Source organism: Meriones unguiculatus, chromosome 18 (assembly GCF_030254825.1).
Source record: "Meriones unguiculatus strain TT.TT164.6M chromosome 18, Bangor_MerUng_6.1, whole genome shotgun sequence".
Classification (NCBI taxonomy): domain Eukaryota; kingdom Metazoa; phylum Chordata; class Mammalia; order Rodentia; family Muridae; genus Meriones; species Meriones unguiculatus.
This window is the reverse complement of record NC_083365.1, coordinates 39,484,277-39,511,881: the sequence shown is the minus strand read 5'-3', so window position 1 is coordinate 39,511,881 and position 27,605 is coordinate 39,484,277. Positions and strand designations below refer to the sequence as shown.

The window sequence follows — 27,605 nt, the reverse complement described above, 5'->3', positions numbered from 1 at the left end:
AATTTCAGTCATGCAAGCACAAGGTTCAGTCTTTGAATCTGTGGCAAGACTGTGCATGTTGTAACAGCCACACGCCTTTCCCTGGAACAAGAAATGCTATAATGAATGAGTCACTCAGTTTCCAGGGCCACCACACTATTCGGTGGGCACAGTTTCTCCCCACTAGCCCAGTCACATCTGGAGAACCCCAGACACCCCCCACATTTTGAAGTTTCACTATTCCACTCCTCCTTTTCCTCACTTTATTGTGGCATACATTTATTGGGGGAAGCTGAACCAGAAATGAGCATCTTCTTTTTAGGTTGTTAGGGGGCAGAGAAGTGGGTCAAGAACCATTCACACAGCAGAAAGAATCAAACTGCAAGTTTATTTGAGAGTATAAAAATTAAAAAAAAAACAAGCCTAATTAAAAATAAAACAAAAAAGCAACCACAATCTTCCAGTTTACATTAACTTTGAATATCACACACTATTTATTAACACCTTAGCTGTATTTCAAAAATATTGTCAATGGTAAGGTAGAGGGGGTTAGGCAGTGAGTTTCCAGCCACAGTGAATCGAGTGGAGTGTCAAAATGAAGCGCTGGCCTCACTGGAGAAGAGACAGTGGAGATCTCTTTTCTGGCTGGTATAGAATTAGGAAATATAGTATTTAAAAAAAATCCTGGCTGGAATGAATTTAGAAAATATTGCTAGCCACCTACTTTGTATCATGAGAAAAAAAGGGAGGGGGACCCCAAGTTCCAGAGCTTTGCTATCTTATTTATGATTAGTATTATTTTAAAAAATCCATTAAAAGCCAAATCTGTAGTAAAAATGTTCCTGTGTTTGTTTGGAAACAAAACAAAACAAAAACCCAACACTACTAGGCTCTCCTTATCTACGAAGACCATTTGTTTTTCCCAAAATGCCTTGAAGCAGAAAAGCTCATGAGATTAGCTCATTGCACAATTAATTAAAATTAGAATCTTTTTCTCCAGACAACTTTCAGAGCACCAAAAAAAGAAGCAGGGACCCATCAAAGGGAGGCAAGAGCCACAGTGACTCACTGGCATGAGATGTGAAGCCAGAAAAGCTCCCTCTGCCACCCAGGTTCTTTCTTCATTGGGCTACTCACACACAGAAACACACACAGACACACAGACACACAGACACACACACACACACACACACACGCACACACTCATACACAGACACCCCAAACAAAACAACTCAATTTCTACTTTAAAAATGAAAGACTCAACGAGGCTTTTTTTTTTTTTACTCGAAACAAAAACAAACAAACAAAACCCCAAGTGGCTAGCTAGCTTTCCTGCAGTCTGGTTTGGATCTGGTTAAAAACCAAGCCCATGGTGGTATAGCACCACTGAAGGCCACTTCATCCCTGCCCCCCCGCAGGCTCCATTTTCATTAGCATCGAACAGGTTACTGGAACTTTCATCAGCTGTGGAGAAACACTCTGAACGGGTGGCAGCTGCTGGAAGTGTCAGCACTGGGTTCCAGTTTTGTCCCTGGTTGGTATGGTTCACCCATTATTGCCTGGTGGGCGGGGGTGTGTGCTGGTGGCATGCACTAGGGCTGGCTGGGCATGTAGAAAGAGGAAAGGTATTCCAAATAGACACAGGCAGCGGATGGAGGACTTGCCTCTCTGCATTTTTCAAGAACGCAATAAATAATGACTCCAAGATGCAGGCGAGTCTGAGGTGACATTATGGGACTAGGCGGGGGAAAGGCAGCATTTTTTTTCTTGTATCTTTCTTTGGACCTCAGTAAGAGAGAAACAAAAACAAAAGAGATAGCTTTCCTATACACATATAAATAGTCCCTTAACTAGAAGGGAAAAAAAAAACAAACAAACACACTGTTTTCAAATGCATTTCTAACAGGCTTAAAAATAAATCCAATGGAAAATCTTGACTCCTTGTTACCTATTGCCTACTTCTCTCATAGGAGAGACTGTAGGGTATGTGGCTGGGCCTGACTCTCCCTCTAACCCTAATCCTTCCTTGTTGCACTGTTCCTGGGGCTGTGTGTGCTGTACAGGGACCTGAGCGGGCTCACAGGTGGTACTGAATGTAGTTCTCATGTGAGTTAGAAACTTGAGTCGTCAAGTCCAAATGCACATGGAAAATAGTGCAGGTGTTCTCGAAGCTTAGGCGCCTACTGATGAAGCTGCATGCATGAGCGTGTCAGACTGGGCCTGTAGTAGTGGGGTAAAGGGCTCAATCAGAATTTTGGCCAACTTGGTTTGGGTTCTCACTCTTAGCTATGCCAGGCCATCTTGGACGAGGACAATCCAGAAGCCAGGGAAGGGATTATGGGGCCAAGGCAGGACCAGGCTCTGATAACCTATACACTAGGAGCCAAGGAGTCATGGCAGGGTTTTCCTTCTTAGTCAAGGATGATGCCCTTCTAGAGAGAGCTTTCAAAATGAGGAATCTTGGGTAAATTTGTAAGGCCAGGTAGATGGTTTCTGAGTCTTTAATCAAACCAAACGAGAGTCAGAATTTTTCTTTGGCCTCTGCTGAAGTAAGAACTTCAGTGGACAGTGCAAGGCGGGATTTGATGTTCACCTGGATACTTTTCTGGAGTGGCCATCCAGTCATGGTCTTCTGTCAGAATCTTCCAAGCCAAGTCTCCAAATGTGGCAGCACAGCAGAGAGTCTGACCTGGTATCTTCTGACCCCCTGCCAAAACCCACTTACACATGGTTTCCTCCTGCTGACTGCCCAGTCACAAGCCTGCTGGGAGAGACCAACAGCAGCACAGCCATCCGAGGCTGTTGATCATAAGCCCAGAAGGAACAGTGTCCTCACAGAGAAGATGACCGTTCATCCTGCCAACTAAGAGGCCAGAGGAGTGCCAGGTCATTCCATAGAGCATCCCTGAAATCTGGAGGAGAAGGTGATGGAAAGGCAGTCAGCGCCCCAAACTGCAACTTGAGACATCCTCAAAAGGAGCTCAAAGGGCATCCCATGAGCACAGGCTGTTAGAATTCAACAAGTTGGAGAAGATCAACCCATACGGACTTTGGAAGCGCTGGATTTTATACTTCTTCAGTACCCTGACTGGGCACAGAGTCTCTGGCCTCAGCAGCGCCCTCTGGAGGGACAGGCTGCTCTGGGCTGTGGCTGCTGTCTTCCACACTCAGGAGGCTGCTGGCTGCCTGGGAGCTGGCACTGTAGGCACTAGCTGACCGTGAGCGGTAAGGGGGCAGGTCAGCTTGGTTCAGAGACTCGGTGTCGGATGAATAGGGTGGTGGAGGAAGGTCATACCAGGCAGGTCTGCAACAGAGAAGGCAGGAGAGTGGCAGAGGGGAGAGAACACGTTAATGTCAAGACGAGGCAGGTGATGAAGACCCCGCTCTACAAACAGCCCGATCTGAGCAGATACCTATGAGAAGAATAAGGTTTTACTGCCAAGAACAAAGGCAGTTCTAAGACCAGCAGAAGCAGTGGTATGAAACATGACAGGACAGCAAAGTCAGTGTGCTGTCCATTGGGCAGGACAGGAATGAAGTTGCTATACAAACACCCTCAGATTATCTAGGGTGTTCTGGTCTAAATGACTTGTGGCCAAGAGTTGGAATCATGCCTGAGTCTTTGATAAGGAAGGAATTCTGGTTTCTTACTAAATCTAACTCTCCCCGTGGCCTTGGGTGAGGTCAGTCTCTCAATACCCCACCCCCTTCTCTGTACAGAAAAGACCTGTTTTTCACCCTCTTCACCCACTGCTGCGAGTCAGGCACTTTTCTGGGTACCTCTCCTCTGTTGCCTTTACTCCTCACAATGTCCCTTGAGGTAGGCATTACTTTTATGTCCACTGTCTTGGTGAGGGATTGAAGGCCCATGATCACAGATTAGTAAGCAGCAACGCAGGAAGCAGGAATCCCGCAATTCTGCCTCCGGATTTATCAGTTTTATCCTTACTCTACGCTACTCTGTGGCCCAAACGCAGAGGTTTTGAGTGGGCTGCTCTTTAGGTGATCGAGGTCCTACGTCTCATCTGCAGAGGTCCCGAGCAGCACGGCCTCCCTCCCAGTCCTTGAAGTACTGCTTGCTTTTGGTGAGGAGGGAAAGTGAAGATGAAATCACACAGGAGCTGGCACTGGGAAGGCTCCGAGAAGCTCAGCCAGCTTGGAGGTACATCTACAAGATGCTTGATGTAACAGCTAGTGAGTCGTGTGCTCTGAGCAGGGGACCTGAAGGCAGGGCATGCAGTGTTATACTCTAAAGGGACTCCAACAGCTGGCTGCAGTGCAGGGACTTCCAAGAGGGTTCCAGTGTGTGTGAGGGGGGAAATGAACATGGCGATAAAAGCATGTGCTTCATGTGTTTGAGGCCTTGATCTCAAACTCCAACCTCTCCCTCTCCCTGAACAGGCATGATTTCGGGGGAGGGCAACTCTACCTACATAATGCTGGTCTGGGCTTTCTATATCGGGGGCTCATGAATAATGCCATTTGTGATGAGCATTCCATTGCTTAATAGGGCTTGGGGTATTCTATGCCATTCATTTTACTTTATAAATAAGGCAAGGTAAAAGACTTACTTATTCAGTCAACAAACTAACTGAACCTCCCATGAGACTCCTCTGTAGAAGCACACAAGGTGCAGAGATGGCCAGTGGCTGTAAAGTTTCGGCTTTACCTCTAGGTCCTTAGACAAGTGACTTAAGCTGAAGGACCCTAGTTACCTCCCGGATGTATTTAGGTGATGAGACGACATGGAACATTCTATAAGGAAATGTCAGTCACTGCTACTGCCCTCAGCTACAGGGCCCAAATTCTTGGTGAGACTTAGGTAGTCCGGTGTATGCACGTGTGCTTCCTTGTCAGATGTCCTCTGCAATCTCTCACCTTTGGTCCAGAAGGGCCTCTGAGTAGGAGGGTGGAGAGCCAACTTCCGAGGCGTTCTGTTCGGCCTGGCTGGCCACATATTGGACGCCATTGTTGACATTGTAGGTGACATTGCAGTGGTGGGGGTGGTCCAGGACCACCAGGCGAGAGAGCAGTACGGGATGCTGCAGCCGGTGCACAGGGAGAGTCATGAGGTTGTTCCGTTTCCGCTGGTGGTGCAGGACCAGCGCCAGCAGCGCCACCACCAGAACGAAGATGACGGAGCTGCCAATGATGGCGTATGTGATACTGGGGTAGTACACCAGCTGGTTCTCCGAGGTCACAAACACCTGCCCGCTGCCTGGTTCTGGGAAAACCGGGAGAAAAAAAAAAAGATGGAAGAGAGAATGTTACAAGTGGGCTTTCCTAAGCCTCTGAAAACCAACCTCAGAACTGATTTGCCAATTAGCACAGCACGACCATTCACAGAAAGGGAGACAGATGTCCGTCAGCTGTTAAGTGGATAGCCAGACAGTAGTATATCCACACAATGAATTCGTACCAAATCCCAAATTTAAATGCTAATAAATCCTATGAGTGTGAATTTCAGAAACACACAGAGAAATAAGTCATGCCCCGATATCCCAGACTGTCGACTGTTTAGATGATGCACGTGAGGACCAGTTCACAGAGAGAGAAAGAGCACAGCAGTGCCTGGATTAACTGCAAGTGGGCATGAGGGGCTTGTTGGGTCATTAACAATGTCCTCAGACCATCACTATGGTGATGATGACACATGTTGAGGAGTGAACTAAAAAAAAAAAAATCATTTCATTGGACTGTTAATGTGAGTGAATTTTATGTTCTATAAATGAGAGTTAGTTAAAAATTCAGTTGTGGGGAATACAATACCCAGGGGTCCAGTGAGTGTTGTTGGGGTTCCAGAAATGAGTTCTTCGTTGAAAATGAATGATAAAGCACATGCGAGGAAGGTAGGTATGCATAACTTGAGCTCCAAAGCACAGAATGTCTGTTTTGTGCCAGGCCCTGGGTTGATCTTTATAGATACAGGGACAGACTCTGGAGCCAGACAGGTTCCACCTGTTCCTCAACCTACTTTCCGAATTTGTGCCCTTCGGAAAGTGCTGCACTACAAAGCGGCTGGCCATTCTCTGAGCGTCTGAAGTATGGCTCAGACAACTGTCACACATTTAGAAGAAAAGAAACACTTTTTGCTACATTCACATGTGTGTTTGATGCACACGGTATATAATGTTGAAGATTTCAGTTCTGCTTATTTAGTGTCTCAGAAGTGCCCTCAGGAAGTCCAGGCAGGCACAGGAAACCCAAACAGCCCTTCCCAGAAATCTGGGAACCCCCTGTTGGTGCCAAAGAACCACAACAACCCGCTGCTGTGCCCTGATGGAGGAATGTTCTAGTCTCAGGCCAGAGGGTGAATTTGGTTCCAGAGCCCTGTGCCTCTTCCGTCTGTAACTCGGGACGAGGTTTCTGTGGACCCCAGAGAGGCCGACATTTGTTACGCAGCAGAAGGGGCGGAGCTCAGTTATTCATTCCCTTCTTCGACGTGGGCAGTGGGTTTGCTTTGTTTATGACTACAGTTCCAGAGTGGAGGGTGAGACCTGGCAGACAGTAGGTACTCAATAAATGCATAGAAGTCAACAACAACACAAATCTGTTTATTCACACTTTATGGCAGACAGGAGGCGCTATTATTATTTCTATTTTAACTCAGAGAGGTGGATTAGCGTGTCCATGGTTACAGAAGGGGCCCGGGAGCCACGTATCCTCCTTCTAAAGCCTGCATGCTGTCCAACACATAATGTTTGCCTCCCTGATTAAAAAAAAGAAATCATCCCAATCTTAGACAAATGAAGACCTTCCCCTTAGGGTCCCTCCTGTTTGTGCTAACTTTTCTCTCTAGCCATACCCAACCTTGGACTAAAAGCTTAGGGTATTCCCCAAGTTCCTGGCAGTCAGCATTCTAACACACACCTGGACATCTGAGCTGTACAGAAAGAAGCAAACATGAGCCCTCTGAAAGGTGGTCTTGTATATCTGTGCAGTTAAGGGAGGGAAGAGGCTTTGGACTTTTTCAAAGACAAACAACTGTCACTTAGCTCTTAGCTTAGGTAATTAAAAGCGGAGTGAGGCTTGAGGGGAGGGGGAGAGGGGGGAGATTCAGAATTCAGGACTAAAGTAACTTCTCTGGGCTATTTCTTTTCTGGGGTGGATCCTGGAGCCACCACTTCTGGGTGCCTGAGTCCAGGCAAGTGATTTAACTTTCATAAGCCTTAAGTAATAACAGGGCTGAGAAACTTAACCGCATCCATTTCCCCAGGTCAGATGGGAGTGTTGAGCATACTGACCAACAAGGGTTTGCACTCAGCGATGCTAGTGCAAATACTGCTTTAAAACGGCCAGGATGAAAAGTGCATCCTGCAGAAAATGTGTGAAGTGTACAGTTCAGTAGTGGTAAGTGAATTCAGGGAGCTGTACAAACATCACTGCTGTTCATCTCCAGGCTCTTTCAGCTCTGACTAGTTAACACCGCTTCTTAGCATGTGCATTCTTGATATCCTCAGCAGACATCTGTGACAAGAGGGGAGCCCACGTTGGGGGCTGTGTGTGTGGGGGGAGCCAGTAGATTTTCACACGGAAAGTAAACGTGTCCAGAGACACTGAAACTCTGCCGTCTGGGTGACCACTGGCGGCATTACAAACACGAGAGGGAGCTTTTTAATGAGGGGAGAGTGAGGCTTCTGTATCCCAAGGCTCTCACTGTTGTCTGTGAAAGCTGGCTCCCTCCAGACCTGCCACTTTGGCAGTCAAGAAGCAGCGATCACATTGACTCAAGGAGTTATGATGCCACATAGCTCAGAGCTGCCTGGGCTCATTTTTGCTCTGTGTGTAAAATGTCATCTTACATTAATTCATTAACTAGGCCCACTTTTCTTAAGAGCTTAATGAGCCTGCCGGCCAAATTACTAACATCAGAGTTGCCTGCGACCTGCTTTCCAAGTGTGTGTGATCCACGGATAATGAAGTTTCCATTTATCCTGGCTGTCCCTCAAGCCAGTGCCCTCCTGCTCTACTGTCAAGCATCTTAAACTCTTACCCCTTATCTGCTTTTGTGCCTACTGCAGATCTGCCATAACTGGAGACCTCTGGACTCTCTTAGCAGCCAGGGCCCCATGGTGGCTGGTGCCTAGCTCTGCTCCACAGGGTGACAATTTGAACACTTGACAATGGCAGCTTTCTAGCAGAAGGCAAGTGCCCTGTGAGAAACAGCTCTGACTAACTCATAGGTGCCTCTCAGGCTGCTGCAGGGATCACAGCTGCTGAGACCTGCGATTTAATGCTCCTTCCCATCTATAAATTTAATTCTTACAAATGAAAATCAAATTTCCTCCAGGATATTGGCATTTTGTCCATTGGCTTGGCCAAAGGCCGATTTTGGACTTATATTCTGCTGGCTGTGTCTTGGGAAAACATGTATATTCATACATGGGGTTTACTCGGGTGGGGGTAGTGGGAGAGCAAGTGGGTACAAATCTGAGTTAGTGGCGAAGATTAACAGCACACAACTCTCTGCATCTACAGGTGGGGCTCCATGCCTGCTAGTTCTGCACCCCTGCATTTCAGAAATGCTGGCTTTAATACATTCATGCTTACTGACTATGTGTAGACATTTTTGGGTCACTAGTCCCTAAACAACACAGTGCAAGAACTAGTTATAGAGCACTCACACTGTACGAGGTATAAATAATGTAGAAGTGACTTAAAATACATAGGTATGGAAGTTCTATGCAAATATTACAGCATTTTATGCAAGAGGCTCAAACAGCTGTGGATTTGGTATCCTGGAACCAATCCCTCACAGACACTGAGAGACAAACGTTTATTAAAAATATAATTATTTCTGACACAGTATCACAGTAAAAATGAGCAATATTTTTTCCATGGCTGAGGTTCAAACCCAGAGAGTTATGCAAGCTAGACAAGCACCTTACTGTCCATCGTGCTATGGCTCCAGGCCAGAAATTATGTTTAGTACCAGTATCCATGAAAGCATTGTTTGTAATAGTAAATGGAACAGACAAAATATAAATGTCTATCATCACAGCTTGATTTAATAAATTATGCTGTTTCTGTATAATGTTGCTCCTCTTTTAAAATTTACATAACATATACTGCCATGGAAGTATTTGGAAGATTATTGATTGGTAAACAAAAAACCAAAGTTCACAAGGGAACTGTTATAATTTACATATTGCTTTAAAGTGTGTTACCCCAGGTTCTCATGAGTTAGCATTTCACCCCAACTTTGCAGTATTAAGAGGGTAGAAAGTCACTCTAACTACGTGTCTAGGAGTGGGACTTTTAGGAGGTGACAGGATTTGATAGTCATCAGGGTGAAAGGCCCATGATGTAATTATGGAGGCTCTATAAGAAGAGGGAGAGGGCTGGGGAGCTCTACTAGGTCATGTAAGCTGTTTGCCTTGAACGAATGAGGACCTGAGTTCAATCCCCAGAACCCACATTAAAGAAAAGTTAGAAAGCATGATATACACTTATAATCAAAGCACTTGGGGAAGGAGAGACGGGGGACCCATGGGGCTCACTTCCCAGTTAGTCAGGCCTACTGGGCTGGCCCCAGGCCTCCTGGGAGAGGCCCTGCCTCAAAGGAAAAAAAAAAAAAAGAGGTAGATAGTACAACCACAAATGAGATTATCTTCTGGCTTTTATATGCACACCCATCCCCCACACATCCTGGCACAGAGACACAGGAATGAAAGAACTCTCAACCCTCCTCCCTTTCTCTCTCTCTCTCTCTTTCTCTCTCTGTCTCACACTGAGTGGCATCGTGCATCCCCTTAGTAAGTCTTCAATTAATATGGGTCCTTGACTCTCTATAATTTTGAGCAGAACAAACCTATTTTTTTTTCCCTTTTTAAAGCAACCAACCTTCAGATGTTTCATTCCAACAGAATAGTGTAAATTGGGCCAAATCAAAAGAATGTACTGTACAGTTCTGGAAGACACGAGGGGGTGATGTAAGGGGTTTCCATGGGAGGGGGCAGGTGCTGGTGGGCAGACATGAGAGGGGGAGAGTCTTCGCTGTTCACTTATGCCTACACTGTGCTATCTGTACACCATGTCGTATTTAAAACCACTCTCTTCTTTTGGCTTCCCACAACTGACCTGATAGATTACCCTTTCCTGTCTTTCTCTCCTCACCTATATGAGGAGCCTCAGGGCTCACACCTCACTGCTCACCTTCCTGGGACACTTTATTCCAAGGACACATTGTCTAAAGATGACTCCTAGGCCCCAAGCCTGAACTCCTGAATTCTTATTTCTGGAATATTTGGTATGGCTCAAACTGACTCCCCATCATTCCTTTGGGGGTGGGGGATCAACTCTCACTTGCCTTTTATTTCTTCAGACTGAGTACTTCAACAAATCAAGTTTATTGAGATGTAATTTATGTACAATAAAATTTCCTCTTTAAAATGTACAAGTGGATGCGTTTGGCAAATTGAACACAACTCTCCCCACAATCAAGACCTGGAGGCTCCCATGCCTCCTCCCCTGTTCTTTTGTGAGATGGCTCAGCAGGTAAAGGTGCTTGCCACCAAGCCTTACAACCAGAGTTCAATCCCCGGGACCCACATGGTACAATGATAAAGAGACATGGCTCTAAAACCTTCTTCTGACCTCCACATTCAGGCGGTGGCATACAAGTTCACACACACACACACACACACACACACACACACACACACACACACACAAATAAAATAAATAAAGTGTAATAAAACAGGACTGCTTGGCTTATTACTACTGAGTAAGGGTATTTCAGTTATTCTGGGACACAGATGTTCATCCCATTCATTGTGTCTTCCATGCTCCATGCTGTGCTTTCTTTTCTCATCTCCTTTTTGGTGCTTTTTTTTTTTTTTTTTTTTTTTTTTTTTTTGAGAGAAGTGTGCCTTTCTTTTTCTTTCTGACTTTAATGAAGCCCACTACAGCAATTCCTTCTTAATGGTGTGTGCTTTCTGCATACTATCCAAGGCATCCTCACCTAAATTTTTACCCGGAAGGAATGATGTAGCTTTAGCACCTCCATTTACATTGATGATATACTGCTAGTTAATTCCTGTTTATGGAACAAGATAAAGGTCAAGGTGCTTTTGATCAATCCATCCTGAAAGCCAGCTCCCCCCCCCACTCCCATTTGTGGGAAGCCTGTCCTTTCCTATCAAATTACCTTGGCAATTGTGTTGCAAACCAACTTTACATACAGGCCTGGGGTCACTTGATTCAGTTTGACTGAGACAGGTACTTTTCCTTGGTGCCTACAGCTTCCAAACTGTACTCAATTCTCATCATAAAGAGCCATGTTAATTGCTAAGGCTAAAGCATTAGAACAATTAGAAGCAGACAAAATGCTTCCTGCTTCCTGCAAACCTAGCAGAGCTCCGCTGGATGAAAGCGTATTTTACAGTGGGGTAGCCCAGGTTGGCACACCTTTTCTGTCAAGGGCAAGAGAGTGAATATTGTATGATTTATAGACCATCCGATGTGAGTCATAGCTACTAAACTTTGCCTTTTGAGTATAAACATTAGGAGTGGTACCTGGCAGAGTCAGCACTCACCACACCTGCCATTACTAATGACTGTTACTGCAGGCCTTTTCAGAGACTTTAGTAGGCAAATGTTCCCGGTGATGACCTCACAATTCTGAGGAAATTTCATAAGCCTCACTTCTATGTGGATATGGATAGAATGTACATAATTTTTCAAAAGACTACTTTCCCATCATTCTTGAGGCTGTCTTTCAATAAACCTGAGGGGGCATCCTTGGCTTTTGAGACATGTTGGAGAAAGGCATCAGCTGGCAGCTAGGAGGGCATAGCTGTTATGTGGCTGTCTGAGGTCTGTTCTGTTCCAGGAGCAGCAGCAGCAGCAGCAGCAGCAGCAAGGCCCGGCTCCCTGGCCCCAGCAGTTAGTGTCACCTTTATTGATAGGAACCTGCCAAGCATTGAGAGCCTACAAGTGGGCACGTGATCAATGAGTGATGTCCCCCAATGGCCCCCACACTTGACAAGCCTGAGCAGTAGCGGCTGATCCCGTTTAAATTCTCAGGGAGTCCAAGGCTGCTCTTGTGCGTTCACCACAAACCAGAGCTGCTCGCGGCTCCCTTGGTAATCAGTTCATCAGAGCCACTTCTGCCTGCAAAACCTTATTACCCGGGGAAATGCTGAGTGCGCACACTGGCAGCTCTGAGCGCAGAAAACTATCTGAATAATTCAGGAAACAGGCTGGTGACGGAAGCATTCCACCCCGGGCTCCCAGAGGGGAGTTTTATTAGCCATGGGCAAATTCACTGTTTCTTGAGATTCCTGATAGGAACGCATTGACCCGGGGCCTTGGACGTCCTGGAGGGCAGGGCTGCTTATTTTGTTCTGGTCCCAGGGCCAGCAGACCAAGATGCTTGACAGGGAACCCAAGGCCAATCAGAATCCTGCATCACGGGTCCTGCTTGTCTCACTGCTAGAAAGCCTCAGAGCCTTCATCCTCAGTCACTGTCACCTGCACCTTGCCCCCAACGCCTGCTCTCTAGTCCTCTTTCCAAATGGTTATAGGATATTCTCTTAAGAAACAGATTCAGTTGCTCAGGACCAGTCCTGAGCCGAAAACTCTCCATGACTTCCTACGTGCTCAGCACAAAGTGGGAGTGGAGCCTTTTCACCTGGCCTTCAGGTACGACAGTTCTTGTCCCCGTGGTCACTCTGACCTTCGGTGTTGCCTCTCTCTGCCTCCTGCGGTTACAGATCGGTACAGACCAGTCGTGTTCCCTGTGGTGTTTTCAGGACATCAAGTGTCTTCACAGCACCCATTTTCAGTCTCACAGCTGCTCCCCAGGCTGGGTAGGTGGGTAAATTCCCAGGCCCCATCGTCAAGACAAATAATAACTTCCTGGAGGAGGACCTCAGAGGCTCCCTAACGGTTCCCACAGCTGGGTACGGCTGACAGGACCTGCTCCTTAGAGAGTCTTTATTTAGCCTCATGGGTAAGAAGCTCCTCCCAGCTCATATGGCCTGGAGTTGAAACTGGCACCCAGGTCCGTGTGACCCACACATAGGAAAAACAAGCAGTATAAAGTACGTTTCATTGAACAAGTCTGTCAAGAGTGTTGTTTCAGGGCATGGAAAACCAGGGCTGGGGCAGTTCTGAGGTAGAGAGTTCAATTAGCCTGTGTGTGGCCCTTGGTTCAAACAATCTGTATCAGGGGGAAAAAATATCAGACAATGAAAAACTGTGCCATGGCTGAATCAGATGAGGGCTATGGAGAAGACAGGTGTCATGTATTAGAACACAGTCCCATTCTTCCAGAAGAGTCCTCTTACACATTTGGTGGGGGAGAATGACACACCTTCCTGGGACCATCTCTATACAGTCCAGGAGTGTGAAGGAGGAGCAGTTTCCTCCCCACGTGACTATGATGATGACCTGACATGACGATTTGTGGCCTGGGCCTGGCTCTGTGGCCTCCTCAGCCGTTCCAGAACCTTCTACCTCTCAAGGGCAGAAACCCAGTTTGTTACTGTGGTACTCAGGCTCCCAGTGACCCTGTCTAGTGCTTTCCAGCGTGCTGTCTGTATTAGCCACGAACACGGCACTCAGGGTCCTTCAGACATTTATGACTTGCCTGGGCCCTGCACACGCTGGGTCCCACAATGTCCTGGATTAGAAAAGTAGTTTCATAGAGAGACAGCAGGAAGCTGGTAGCAGCCTAAACTTGAAGGCTGAGGCTGCAGTTTCTAGAATATCCCAGGATGTGAGAGAGCTAACATGTCCCTGGTTGGGGAAACAAGTATCACCAAGTGCCACGTTCTGACCTTTTGTGTGCTTCTACCCTCCAACCTTCTCCTAGTTCTTCCACTGGACTAAGCTGAAGGGCAGCTGGCTGTGGCAGGCCGAGGAAGCCAGTGCCACATGGGGAGGGCACGCACAAGGACTATGAGTAGAGGGACCAGCCTAACTCCAGCACAGGGCGCCCATTCCTCTGTGATCCCCATGCTGCTTCTGCGCTGTACCTGCCACATCCTGCTGTCCCCCTAGTGTCCCCGTGTTTGTGAAACTCTCCGTGGTCTCCTCTGTGGAATTAAGTGGACCCTGTGCACGCCTTCTTTATGTGTCAGCCTTCTGCTGTTTTTATACCAGCAAGTATCAAAATGCAGGAGGCCAGAGCTCCAGATGTGTGTGTTTCTTCTGAGTGGTGTCTGTTGGTGTGTATGTGTACGCTGAGTGTGAGAGTGTGTGTGTGTGTGTGTGTGTGTGTGTGTGTGTGTGTGTGTACTGAGTGGTGTCTGCTGGATCAGAGAAGCTGAGGCTCTCACTGACCTGAAGACTACTGTGCCATCAGTCAAGGGAACAAGTATGCCTTCTACCTGCTCCTTAATTGGAAGCAGAGACACAGTGAGGCATGCTGTCAGTCACTAATCACGCCCTTGCTGATTTGGGCCCATTGTTACTGGGCTTTGTCTTTGACTTCCTGGATTGTTTCAGAGACAGCCCTTTGCCTGTGCCATCCGTCCTAGAACAGGCCAAGGCAAGCTGCTGTCCTGGGCTGGCTGCAGCAGGCTGTGAGTCAGGCCTGGTTTTCACACAGTCTGTTTATTCACTCTTTCTGCTCCCCCACCCGAAACCAGCCCAAGTCTCCAAATGTCCCAAATCACAGGCCTCCTTCTGAGTCCCCTGCATAATCTTGGTGGGCCCAATGATCAGTTCCCTTCCTCTAATCACAGTGACTGTGAGGAGAGGGGGCTGAATGCAAGGACAGGTGTATCTAAGTTAACAGGAGGCAGGGAGCCCCAGAGTTAGTCCAGGGCTGGAGTGTTTGGGGTTAGCTCCCAGTCCTATGTGCCAGGAACTAGATGGACGACTTTGAACTAGATGAGTCTGCCCTTCTAAACTCATTTGTAAAACTGGATTTCAAAGCCTGTGGCCACCAGAGTTGATGAGAATGTTACATCTATTATTATTATGTATTTTTAATTAAGATGAGTGAACTCATCAGAGCCTGAATCTAGGGTGTTTGAAGCTCGGAGGTACCACATCTCAGGCATCTCCTACAATGTCTGACCTCTGCACACACATTCTCTCGAGGCCACTAGCCTCAAGGCCATTGTAAAGTAAGGGCATCCCCCTACTCACCCTGACTGTCCTATTTAAAACAAACATCCTAAGGGCTCATGGCCTCTGTGGATCCCTATTCTAAGCACATCTCCTGTCCCAATTTAGATGCGGATTGAAAAGGCTTAATCTAAAGGGCAGACCAGCAAATGACTGAATCAAAAAGCAGCCACGAAAACCCCACTGAACCATTACCATGGCAACTCAAGTTGCTAAAATTAACTGAAAGGGGAGAAGGGTGATGGGAATACGGGGGCTGCAGAGCATCACCACAACCAGTGCCACCTAGACCCCTAGCCAAAGGGAAGTCAGTGGTGGTGGTGAAGATGGCTCCAAAGACTGCTGAAGGGATCTCTTGCCTGAGAGCTAGGAGAATGAGCTCTAAGATCATACTTGCAAGATGAGTGAGGGGCAGGCAGAGGCAAAGGAGGAGGAGAGGGACAGAGAGATGGTAGCAGAGAAGAAAGTTCAAGGGTGGAAGGCAGGCATTGGCAGATATCTCCCTGGAATTTCAGTCATTCTCATGGTAAAAAAATTTTCAGTGCTGCTCCAGCCCCCAACCCTGTAACATGTGCCTATCACTGGGGAAATGGGAGCAGGTCTCCTCCCAAACCAGGAACTCCACAGAAATTGCCAATAGGTATCCTTCCCCAACTTCTTTTGTGCATTTTTTTTCTTTTTCATGGTGTGTGTGTGTGTAGGCCTGTGTAAGCCTGTGTGAGTGTGTGCATGAGCATGTGGATTTGTGTGTGTGTAGCTGCATATATGTGCATGGAGAGGCCAGAGGAAAAGCTTGGTAGTTCCTCAACTCTACTCACCTTACACTTTTGAGGGAGGGTTTTTCATTGGCCTGGGCCTTGGTAGGCTAGGCTGGCCAAGGCTAGGCTAGGGTGAACAAGGCCCAGGGATCTGGCCCTGTCTCTGCCTCCTCAGCACTGGGACTGTAAATGTGCACAAATGCCTCTAGCTTTTAAAATATAGATTCTGGGGACCAAATTGAGGTCCTCAGGCTTGCATAGCAAGCACTTTACCAAACAAAGCCCTTTTCCTATCAATTTCTAACCTACTCACCCTAAGGACAGGGTGAGGATAGTGAAAGCTTGAGGCTCCCTAGAAGACACTGTGCCCCTGAATCTAGTCAGCTGTATAGATGCCCAGAGACAACCCAGGGATATAGCTGGCTAATGGCCTCTCAGTCAAGAACCAGGCCCAGAGCAGTTACAGAACTGGCTGGAGGGGAAGGCATTTAATTGGCTATTTAAGGTGGAAGAGGACTTTTCTTTTTTAATGGGAATTCAGATTGCTTCCAAGACTTCATGATGAGGGTAATTGGGAGCCAGGGCCTGGGTGGCCTTTTCAGAACTCTGTTCAATTATGTAATCACTTAAAAAAACATCAAGGGAGGAGTGCTGTGGGCTTGGAAAACTGGAGTCCCTTCCCATGGCTCCCACTGCAGACCACAAAACGGCCTTAAACAAAGTAAGAGCAAATGCCAGTGAGCACAGGAGGTGTGTAGGCTTGAAATGAACTGACCCACCAGTGGCAATGGTGAGAGCTCAGAGGGAGGACTCCACTCTTCTGAGCATGGTGGAGCTTCGGCAATCGTGGGATTCCTCTTCGGACATCTCAGCTGCTCCTGTAAGCAACTTAAAATGAATATCCGTGCCTCCCAGAATTTGCTGAGTAAGGACTGTGTGGAATTACTATTTCTATTGCTTACTGTATCTATTTACCTGGAGTGTTTGGTGGAAGCTGTAAAATTAAATGCTTAGCAGACATTCTTTAAACTCAATGGTCAGTTGGTTTCTAGTCCAGTAATAAGGCTTGCTGAGTTACAATGCAATGGTTTATTGAGCCTTCTGTGACAGCAGCCAGGGCAGAATATGCTAACTCCAGCAGGATTCGGGAGCAGGGTACTTTGATCAGCCTGGGAGTATGGCATAATCACCCACAAATAATACTGCAGGAAAAGGCTCACCCTTTAAACTGGGGAGAAAAAAAATCTAAGTCAATGCACATGAAATCTCATTAGGGGGTGGCCAAGGTTACAAATACCCTCTGGTCCCAACACGGAGCCTCCAAGGGCACCGCCAGCCACTGCAGATGGAGGCTCTGTACGGTGGGACACTGGGTGGGGGCTTTCATTTATGTTCAACTCAGGGGCCCATCTTCCTCATTCTGCGTCCGAGTGACCACTACTGGCTGCTGGCACCGAGTAAACCCCTTTGCTAGTCCCTCAAACTTCCTGTCTTGTCCTTCTCTACACTGTTTCCACATTCTTTACACTCTATCTGGGATGTTCTTTTTCAGAAGAAGTTAAGCTCACAGCACACTTCCTGTTCTACTGCCTGGGAGAACCAACCGAAATGCCAAGCAATGGTTATGAAAGGTCTCTAAAACCTTACCCTTTAGTCTTCTGCAGCCTGAATTTTGGCACATACGCCTCCCAGCACCCATGCTCTAGCCAGGGATGAAAAGTCTGGCCTAATACTTGTTTGTTTGTCTGAAATAAGTGAAGTTTTATTGATGCACCATCATACCCATTCATTTGTGAATATTGCCTCGGGCACCTTTTGTGCTTCACTGTTGAAGTAGTACAGTCATGATGATGAGTTTTGGACTCACAAAACCCAGAATGATTGTCCCACATATGAGCTAATTCTGAAAAGTAAGTCTAGCAGGCAGAACATGGCAATAATGACCAGGAGAAAGAACTACCCGTGTAAAGAAACAAAGACATCAAGAAATCAGGGAGAGACCAAATGCATCTCTTTTCCACTGGCTTTTGCTCCCCCTATTCTGGTTTGAGACACAGTCCATCTGCATAGTCCAGGCTGGCCTTACACTCCTAATCCCCTTGCCTTTGTGCCTCTGGCACATTGGTATTACAGATATGCACCAGGATGCCTGGCTGGCTCTTGCTTCTTTTGTTGTCTCAGAAACAAGCTACTAAAATGTTCCTACAGGAAATAGCAAACTTGGTCTCAATACCAGCTCTGAAGCTTGAATGATTAATCTGTCTGTCTGCTCTCTGCCGCCATGATCTCCCTGGGAGGCTGAGCAGTATTGCCTGCCTGAGCGATCCTGTCTTCTCATTGGATGTTTCATATTTATGCTCCTTGAAAAGACGGCTGGTGGAGCGGTGGGGCATTTTAATGTTCTCTAAGACAAGGCGCTTCAGACTTCATTCCAACACTAGGAGCCTCCTGGGCAGGAGGTCACAGGACCTGATTGTTCCATAATAGATGAATAACTACAGGGTCTGGGGCTATGAGGGATTCAATATTATCTGCTTGATTCTTTACGGAGGAAATGAGACCGAAGTTTCCCTGGGGCCGCTTCAGAATCCATGTATCCCTGTTGAAAGCCCTCCAGACAACCAAGACAGGCTGGAGTTCAGGCACACATTTTAAACATTAACAGGCTGCATAAAACAAGCAAGTGAAAAAAAAATCAAAGCCTGTCTGTTACTGACTGAGGGTCCAAGCTGGCCTTTGCAGGAAGAGGGCACGATCCACAAGGATCAAGGTGATAGGAAAATTAACTGTGTGGAGGAACAACACAGGAGCCATTTCTTCAATCAGGGAGTCAAGTCACTGTTATGGGGGAGGAGTCATTACAGGATGGACAAGGAACACTGAGGACCTCAGAACTATGCTGGCTAGCTATTTTATTTATGATTTTGTTTTCTGTATAGGTTGTGTGTGCACTTTTCAAAGCTGAAAAGGCAAGAAAGGTAAGCTTTTGCCCTGATCTGTCTTTCAGCCACCATCTCCCCCTGCAGACAACCATTAGCTCTGACACTTGTTTTGCTCATTTTTTTCTTTTATTATAGCCTACCATAAAGGGTCCACACATTAGCAGATATCTGTAATTTTAAACACACCATCCCTTAATAAAGGTACAACAATACTGATTTTGGATACCCTGTCTTGTCTCTGTAATGCAGGCTGGCCTGGAACTCATTTCCCCTCAGTAGTTACTAATTATCTCGAGGGAAAGCCTTTAATATGCAAATATCCTGATTTTGATTCAGCTTCCCCCCACTAATTTTAGCATTCATCAAGGATCTTACCTGTCGTTATTACTGTGCTATTCCCATGGTGATACTGTTTTCAATTTCCTTCATTCATTTGCGTCTGTTTTTCATTCACTGGAAAATTTCTGTCAGGAGTATGTATCCCCCTTCTCTTATTTATTTCCTGACTTCCACACTTGTTCCTGCATTAGATGGACTCATGCATTTTATCCTAGTCTCTGAGCAACAATCCAGTACCCTGGAGGCACCAGCTGAGCCGCATCCCAACACTGTGCTCGGACTTTCCCCCCAGCAAATTCAGGTGTGACTGGTCATCAACGTGCCAATATTTAAAGGTGGGACCTTTAGGAGGAGCTTAGGCCATAAGGGCTCTTCTGTGAGTGTGGATAAGGCCCTTGAAAAAGCTGTTTTATGTACTGTGATGAGCACACCCTGCCGACACTTGAGGACACAGCATTCTTCAGCTCTAAAGAAAAAAGTAATTCACTGTCATCTTGGAAGCAGGGATCAGTCCTCATTAGACATATAACCTATGGCCCCTTGATCTTGGACTCCAGCCTGCAGAGGATACGTTTCTGTTCTTTATCATTATCAATTCATGGGCATTTTGTTACAGCAGCATGAGACTGGCGAAGATACTATTTATTCTACTGCAGAGTTGTTTATTCTACTGGAACAGAGTTGTTCCAGCTCTGTTCATGGGGGGAGGGTGCATTTAGATTGGCTCATGTAATCTTTTGCTATCAAACCCTCCAACTCCATGTCTTAGTGTTTTTGTTCCCTTTGGGAATGTCCTGCTTTCAGAAGATGCTTCATATTCAATTGGATTTCCTAGCTCCAGGCCTAGAATTAGTACAGTAAGTCCGTAGTGTGTCTTTCGTGCGGATATGCTGCCATTTATTTCAACAGCATCTCCAGTCAACAGCCAGCTAGGGAGGGGCTGACACCTTCATTCAAGCAACTCACAAGGACCTGCTTTCTGCTGATGGCTATGCGGGTGGCTTGGTGGTCAACTCTCTCCCCAAATGGACCTTTAAATGAGACTGGAGTTCCACTTGTGGAACCCCAAACTCTAAGACCCTAAGCCAGAAGCAAAATGGAATCATGTTTGAGAAGAGCTGGGAGTGAGGCTGGTCTTACCATTATAGGACTCTCAGGTATGTCTTTATCTAAGTGCCCAAAGAGAGATTTGGTGTTCTTTTAGCCTGGTATATCCTCCCCAGTTCGGCCTCCTTGCCCACATGCTGGTCAACCTGTAGGACTCAAATGGTCAGTGAGCCATGTTTTCTCTGATCTTTCTCACTGACATTTCCCCAAGCTCTCTATTAGAAATGAGCATCTCGTGCTCCAGCCTCCACTCTGAAGCCGTGATGCACGTCAAGGCACAGCGTTCTCTCCTTGTGTAGTTACTGAAGCTGCCAGCTTTCTGTCAAGAAGACTTTGAACTTCTCAAGGGCTGGAATCTCATCTCAGTCGTGGATATCACCTGTCTTTCTCTCTCACTTCTAAGCACCAAGCTCAGACTCAGACACACACACACACACACACACACACACACACACACACCACACACTGGGAACACTATAATATCTGCAAAGCCAATCCATAATAATAAGACTTAAATTATGGGTTTATGATCTACCAGCAGCCCTGACTTTCACCACACACAGCATCAGCTATTATAGGCACTATTAGCAGCACTCAAGATTTCATGAATGAATGTTTCCCTCTCTAATAAGGATTTAATTTTCTGGACTCCCGATGAGCTTTCCCTCCCATTTAAGAATCTCCGAGTCAGAGCAAATGAGGAATTACTCTTGACCAATCGTCAAGGGTGTCTAGCTTAATTCTGTTGTTTTCATACACCAAGTATCCCTTCTGGTGATATTTTCGCCCAGAACAAAAAAGGAGACACTGCTGTTTACACCAACATAACATGTACACTGAAGGGCCAGGGCATGGTACTTACAAGGAGGGGCATATATGGGCTCATGCCAAGTGTTCTGTACTTGTATATCTGGAGTTTGCAAGGCTCGGTTCATTCCAGCAAGGCCCCTCCTGCAAGAATCTCTCTGGCCATCCAACTGTACTAATTGAACACACACATGCAGGAGATAAAGGCAGACTTTGCTAATTGCATTTTTCATGGGCTTCAGAGGAGGAAAACACATCATCAGTCATGATTACAGACTTCCCTTGTGATCTCAACAGGACAAAACTAAACCCCAGCTGTTCTGAAGCATCGTGTTTGAAGGCAGATAAACAAGCTGCTCACTCTTGTTAAGCTGCAAAGATTCCTGCAGAGGAAGAGGAGACACATCAAACCTTCCCGATTCCTTTGCTTCAGAAGAACTTTCCATTCAGAGTCTTTTTTTTTTTTAAAGAAAATATTTATTATTATATTTGTTAAAGCTTTATGTGCATTGGTGTTTTGCCTGCCTGCATGTCTCTGTGAGAGTGCTGGATCTTTCGGAACTGGAGTTACAGACAATTGTGAGCTACTATGTGGGTTCTGGGAATTGAGCCTGGGTCCTCTGGAAGAGCAGCCAGTGCTGTTCACCACTGAGCCATCTCCCCAGCCCCCATTCTGAGCCTTAATGCAAAGATTTAGCTGTTTGTGTCATTACTACCAATGTTGCTTCTTGTGCATAAAAGAAGCCTTGTAAGATGCAACGGGGCAGCTCATTTGGTAAAGTGAGTTTGATTTCCAGCACCCAGTAAGAAGCTGGGCACGTGGGGGCGCCTGGCTGTAATCCCACAACTCAGGAAGGCAGAGGCAGGTCGATCTTTGTGAGTTCGAGGCCAGCCTGGTTTATAAAGTGAGTCTAGGAGAGCCAGGACTACACAGAGAAACCCTGTCTGGAAAAACCAAAGAGAACTCCCCTCAAACAAAAAACAAACAAACAAATAAACAAACAAACAAAACAAAACAAACTGAACACAACAACAACAAAACAGCTGGGTGCAGTGATACAAGCCTCAGAGCTTGGGAAGCAGAGACAGAGATCCCAGTGGCTCACTGGCTAGCCAGCCTTGCCTAACTGGGGAGATCCAGGTCCCAGACTCTCAAAAATCAAGGGGAAGGTTGGCAAGATGGCCCAGTACTGAGAGGGTCTTTTGCCATGTCTGAGGACTGGGTTAGATCCCTGGGACCCACATGGTGAAGGGAGGAAAGTAAATACTCCAAACTGTACTCTGACCCTGACTCCTACACCATGGTACCCGTGTGCCCACACATATACACAAACTAAGATTAAAAAATAATGTAAAAACCCGGAGAATTTATTAAAAAACAAAAAATCAAGGTGGACAGCACTGAGACTGACCTGTGGTTTCTCTCCACTCACAGGTGCATGTGTGCTCAGCCACATACATCTGTACACACAAGTACCCTCACCGCAGCCCGCCGTGTTTTAGGAATAAGCCTTTCAACAAGTTTAACACTGAACTGCAAGGTTAACCTTGTGGAGCCCATTACTTCCCATTCCTCAATAACCACGTTTCATCAAGAAAAGAGGGGAATGAGTGGAGCTGATTCAACAGAATGCTGGCGTTTCATCCTAGGAAAAGACTGGCCACAGTTGGCCTTAGAGGTTCCTGCTGGTGCTCACGGACTATGGAGAGGCACTGCTGAAGGCAAGAATCCCCTATGCCCAGAATAGTTATAGAAAAGATCAAGGCTTTGCTGCCTTAACTTACCCTAAATCCATGGGTTTTGTTAGAATCAAAAACAAAGCAAATGCCAAACGAACGGAATATTGATCTTCAGTCCCAGTGGAGCTTGGAAAACATATTATTTTAGATTTAGAAAATCCTGGTCACTTATGAGTGAAGAGGGGACAGAGCTGGGGAGCTCAGAGGGAGGACACTGCTCAAAGCATGAAAGCTGAGGTGCACAAGAACAGGCATCAACCTGCAGCCTTTAACCCTTGTGGGCAGGGAGGCTTCTGTAGATTGCTGATAGGATAAGCCAAGAGTAGAAATGCCCAAAATACTGAAATAACCTCCTGGGAATCTTTCCTAAAGGTCAGAACCAGAGGGGATAAAAAACACAAAAACCAAACACCCTTCAACGACAACAAAAACCTCCAACATGGCAAGGTTAGGAGAAAAAAACGTTCAGGGGGGAGGTGAGCAGAGTGCACATAGCCACTGGCTGGCTTATATCTGCAGAGAGAAAACTGCTTGCTTCTCTGCACCCCAGAACCCCTGTTTTGCTGCCTCCAACAGAGCATTACAGAGATGGTGCAGACATAACCCACTTGTGACAGCAGGCTTATGACGGGGAGACTCGCAGGGCATTCTGTACAGACCCTCTGATTTCCCTCTGACACGCTTGCTCACTGAAAACCACTTGTCTCACTTCAGTAAGTTTGCTCATCAATACATTCGGCTCCCAAATTGCTTTAATTACAGAACAAGGAAATTGCTTCACTTGGCGAAAGGTTCTTCCCTGTTCTGCTAATGACAGTCTGGTAGTGTGCCTATGATGAGATTTTTTTTTTCTTTTTCATTTTTTTTTTAAAGGACTGAAAACCATCGGGCTTAATGAGAACTGGAGAAGAGCTGTGCAGCCAGCACCCGCTGAAGCCGAGGCTGGACACGTTGGTGACCTGTGAGTGCCTTCAGAACTCACACACTGTTCTAAGAGGTGGCCAATGACCTCAAAGGGGACCCAGGTTGAGCAACCTCCTTGGGGCAAGATCCTCAGAAATGGGAAGCTCAAGAAACATTCCACGCTGTTCTGATTCTTTCCTATGAGAATTCCACAAAGTTCTTTGTCCAAAAGAATCCAAACATCACCTCCTAGCCTTCCAGAGGGCATTTCTTGAGATTTCTGACTTCAGTTTTGGTTCCTAGAGCATACAGCAAAGCTGAAGACAACCTCTGTTGGGACTTCTTCCTACCTGGGGCACGAAGCCTGTATCCCTGATGAGGGGCTGAAGATGACGCACTGACACCTGGCCCTGAGTGTATGTAGATCCTGGCTCCTTCATTCATTAGCTTTACCACCCTGGCAGGTTACTTAAAATCCAGAGTCTCCGTTTCCAGTAAAATGAAGAATAACAGCGCTCAGGCGTTAAGAACAGGACAGTGGCTGGCAAACAGTGTAAGGTTTTAATAGATACCCATGGTTTAATAGATACTACTGCCAGCACACCCTCGCCACCTCCGCTGTTATTCTTCGTAACTCCTTCTCAGGGCCTGGCTTTGCTGGCTGGGCACTCCTGACATGCCTGTCTGTGCTAGAAGCACAACTCTGGGAAAGAAGGGAGTTGTAAATGCCATCTGTCATCTCCAGTGGGGATTGAAATGGGTTCCTTCTTTCTCTCTGCTCGGATAAACAGGGCAGTGAATGAGTAGTCTTAGCGCTAAAATGACCAGGGTCCAAATCTCCACCTGCCACTTAGTGGGTGAGTAACTGAGCAAGGCTCACAAAAAGGATGGTACAATAACACCTCCATGGTGAACACATGCTCCACCATAGGAAGTGCCGTGATTATATACTGTGGCTGCACTCCAATCTCCATACACAGTATCACACGTAAGAATGCCCTAAAGGAATGTCTACCAAAAGAGAGGTCTTTAATGGCAGGATGAACTGAAACCAAGTGATAACCACAGAGAGTCTGAGCTGATTTTCTTGCCATAAAAATCTTCTACATTAGTGTTCAGGCCATACCCAGGACAGCCATGCATGGTACCCCATTGGCTCAAAGAAACTAGAAACCCACAACATTAATAAACGAATCATGGCAATGTGGCTTTGTATTTTGGGGGGTTATTTGTCTGGGCAGACTTCGCTAACGGTGTGAAGAGATTACAACACAGCACTGCCAGCTAAAACTTTAATTACCCACAATTGCTTGCTGTGAGTTCCTTTCCCAAATGGTCTCATGCGTATTCATCATTGTAATTACAGTAGTGAAAAAGCCCACAACTAATTATTCCATGTTCCCCATCTTTCACATGCCTAGAATTTTTGCATAATTACTGTTGAAATTAATTGCAAGTTAGTCGATTTTATACTTTGTCCTTTCAAAACCTAATTGAAAATTAATTTAAAAGACACAAAAAAATAAGGGAGAGGAATCACCAACCACCTACCTTCAGCTCTTGTCAGATCTGGCCTCTTATACATAAGGATGTGATGTAATGAGTCTAGGCTGAAAGCAGGGTTTCTCACGTCAAGCTATAACAGAAAACCTGTCATCTCAGCAACTGTCTCTGTTTCCCATTTTCAAGGCCTAACTGCACCCAGGCATTTAAGAAACATCACATATACATACTGTAGTAAAATGATTAAAAAAGTTTTTTCTCCCAGTTGTTATGGAACTCTGTTCTCGCAATTTCTTGACTTGAGTTACTTTCATTCATCTGTAAGGAAACAGTAAGGATACATTTATTGAGACTATCTTTTTTTAAATTTTAAATTAATAAAAATGTTTTTTAAATTACGTTTTTTTTTTTTTTATGAGAACAGGTGTGTCTGTGTGTATGTATGTGAATGAATGTATACTTGCATATGGATGCCTCAGGAAGCCAGAAGAGGGCACTGGATCCCTGGTGCTGGAATTATAGGTTGTTGTGAGCTGTCACATGGGTGCTGGGAATTAAACCCGGGTCCTCTTGCAAGAGCAACAAGTGCTCTGAACTGCTGAGCCACCTCTCCAGCTCCCAAGTCTCATCTTCTAAGAACACTAATCCTGCCATGAGGGTCCTACTCTCAAGACTTCATCTAACCCCAATAATGACAGAGGGCCCACCTCAACCTGGGGGGTTGTACCAGGTGACTTTCTGGAGGAGACACAAACATGCAGTCCATAGTAAGTCCAAACAGGCCTCCTCTTCAAAATACGATGCAGTGACCAACGCCAATGTTCTCAGTACTTTGAATGTTTCAGGTGTCTATCTTCCTGGGCCCTTTGGCATGACATACATGCATCAGTGTCCAATTTAAGTTCCCTGCCTAACATATTGTCTGCCATGTGACACTCAAACAACGGATCCAGCACAGTTTCTTCACTGAGAGAAGGACACCAGCAGGAACCCTTTGGAGTGAGCATCACTGCCCCACTTTGACAGAGAAACACGGCAAGTTGGGAGAGAGCAAGAAAATCTTTCGAATCCAGTTAGTGGCCGAGTTGGCATTCAGTGCAAATATTCTCTTGCCCTGACACCGTGACCCCTCTTCAGCATCCTGCCACCACCATCCTGCCAGCTCAGACGCTAACTCCTGCTAGCCACAGTCTCATGGTGGCGTGCTCTCCTCAATGCTCAGTCCCACGCTGCTTGTTATGACATAGTGTCTGAGTCATCCCCAGATTCAGAAGCTGAGGTTCTGATGCTGGTGAAGCAGGGCGATTGGGTGGTGGTGTAGTTGATACGGAGTTGGGAGGGGAGACCCTCAAAGTGGGACTGGCATTCTTAGATGTGACACTGAAGAGCTCTTTCTGCCCAGTGAGGTCACAGTGAGCAGGCAGCTGTCTACAAACCAACCAAATCTTCCCCAGGGACCAAACTGGCAGACTCCTGGACCTTAGACTTTAGCTTCCAGATCTGTGAAGAATGAACTGAAGCTCAAGCCACTCAGCCTGTGCTATTTGGGAAAGCCTTGGGAACAGAGCAAAGGGGTCTTTAGCTGAATGACCTTTGATTATTACCTGACACATCCTGGACTAACTCAGGGTCAATCTATGAGAATAAAAAGCAATACCAAGCGGAAACCAAGTCAAAGTGGAGGAGACACCCCACAACACGCAGGCAACTGGGGAGCTACGGTGCAAAGGCTAAGACTCGGTATTCATTAGGCTTCTGCTGGAATGAGCCAGAGTGTGGCCATAGAGCAGGAACCAAAGCATCTGCCAGCCATAACGGTATGCTAATGGGGCCCTCACCGAGAGCACAGAGAAGCCGTCAATCAGACCACAGAGCTAAAGAATGAACCTGCCAGTTACTGAGTCACTGAGGAGAGCAAGCTGCAAAGCACAATCATTGATTTTTTTTCTTTCTTGTTTTCAGTCCATAAAAATATCTCCTTTAAAGGTGACTTTAGTGATCTGAGCCTTCAGCAAAACGAGGACACACAAGTCATCTTCCAAGAAGCTCTTGAAATGTGGAGGTCTTTATGATCCTTGGAGCACAGCCTTTAACAGGCCTCCTTCAGTGTTCAGGTAATGGAGACATGAGAGGTATTTTAAGAAGGTGGGTGATGTGCCTGTGTATTCACGTTTCCTCATATGTGCAAATATAGGCTTGCATTCCAGTCATAAATGTGCACCACAAATCCAAATTAGGGGTTCAGACCCAGCCACAGAGCTTCTGGGGACCATTGCCCACGATGATGATATGCTGCCGGGAGCCTGGATGCTGGGGAGCAGCCCTGCAGACAGACCACAGGCCGTTACGAGCCACGTGGCAAAGTGTCAGGTGGGGGTCCCAGAGGCCTGCCTCTGGCAGAACCATCCTGACTCACGGAGGGCAGGAGTGATGGGCAGACAAGGAG

At 46.4% G+C, this 27,605-nt stretch overlaps 2 protein-coding genes across 7 annotated transcripts in view; one reads left to right on the top strand and one right to left on the bottom strand.

The window, feature by feature from the left end:
• Positions 1-348: 348 nt before the first annotated feature.
• Ldlrad3 (low density lipoprotein receptor class A domain containing 3) overlaps positions 349-27,605 on the bottom strand; it is a 233,982-nt gene continuing 206,725 nt past the window's right edge. For both annotated transcript variants that reach the window (XM_060371863.1, XM_060371864.1), the window contains exons 5-6: positions 4,858-5,203; positions 349-3,283 (exon numbers count right to left, since the gene is read on the bottom strand). In XM_060371863.1, coding sequence (XP_060227846.1) covers positions 3,046-3,283; positions 4,858-5,203 — 584 coding nt within the window. In that variant the 3' untranslated portion in view covers positions 349-3,045. The remainder of the gene's footprint in view (positions 3,284-4,857; positions 5,204-27,605) is intronic.
• LOC132649039 (uncharacterized) lies at positions 16,474-25,554 on the top strand. 5 transcript variants are annotated; one of them, XM_060371865.1, is made up of 6 exons: positions 16,482-16,698; positions 18,758-18,796; positions 19,315-19,400; positions 22,449-22,735; positions 23,627-23,714; positions 23,960-25,554. In XM_060371865.1, the coding sequence occupies exons 1-6, from the start codon at positions 16,606-16,608 to the stop codon at positions 24,030-24,032; spliced, it is 666 nt and encodes a 221-aa protein (XP_060227848.1). In that variant the 5' UTR covers positions 16,482-16,605; the 3' UTR covers positions 24,033-25,554. The 5 variants fall into 5 exon arrangements, 1 of the variants encoding a protein (XP_060227848.1); XR_009587445.1 differs by lacking the exons at positions 19,315-19,400; positions 22,449-22,735 and having other exon boundaries at positions 16,474-16,743; positions 23,627-25,554; XR_009587444.1 differs by lacking the exons at positions 19,315-19,400; positions 22,449-22,735 and having other exon boundaries at positions 16,479-16,698; positions 23,627-25,554.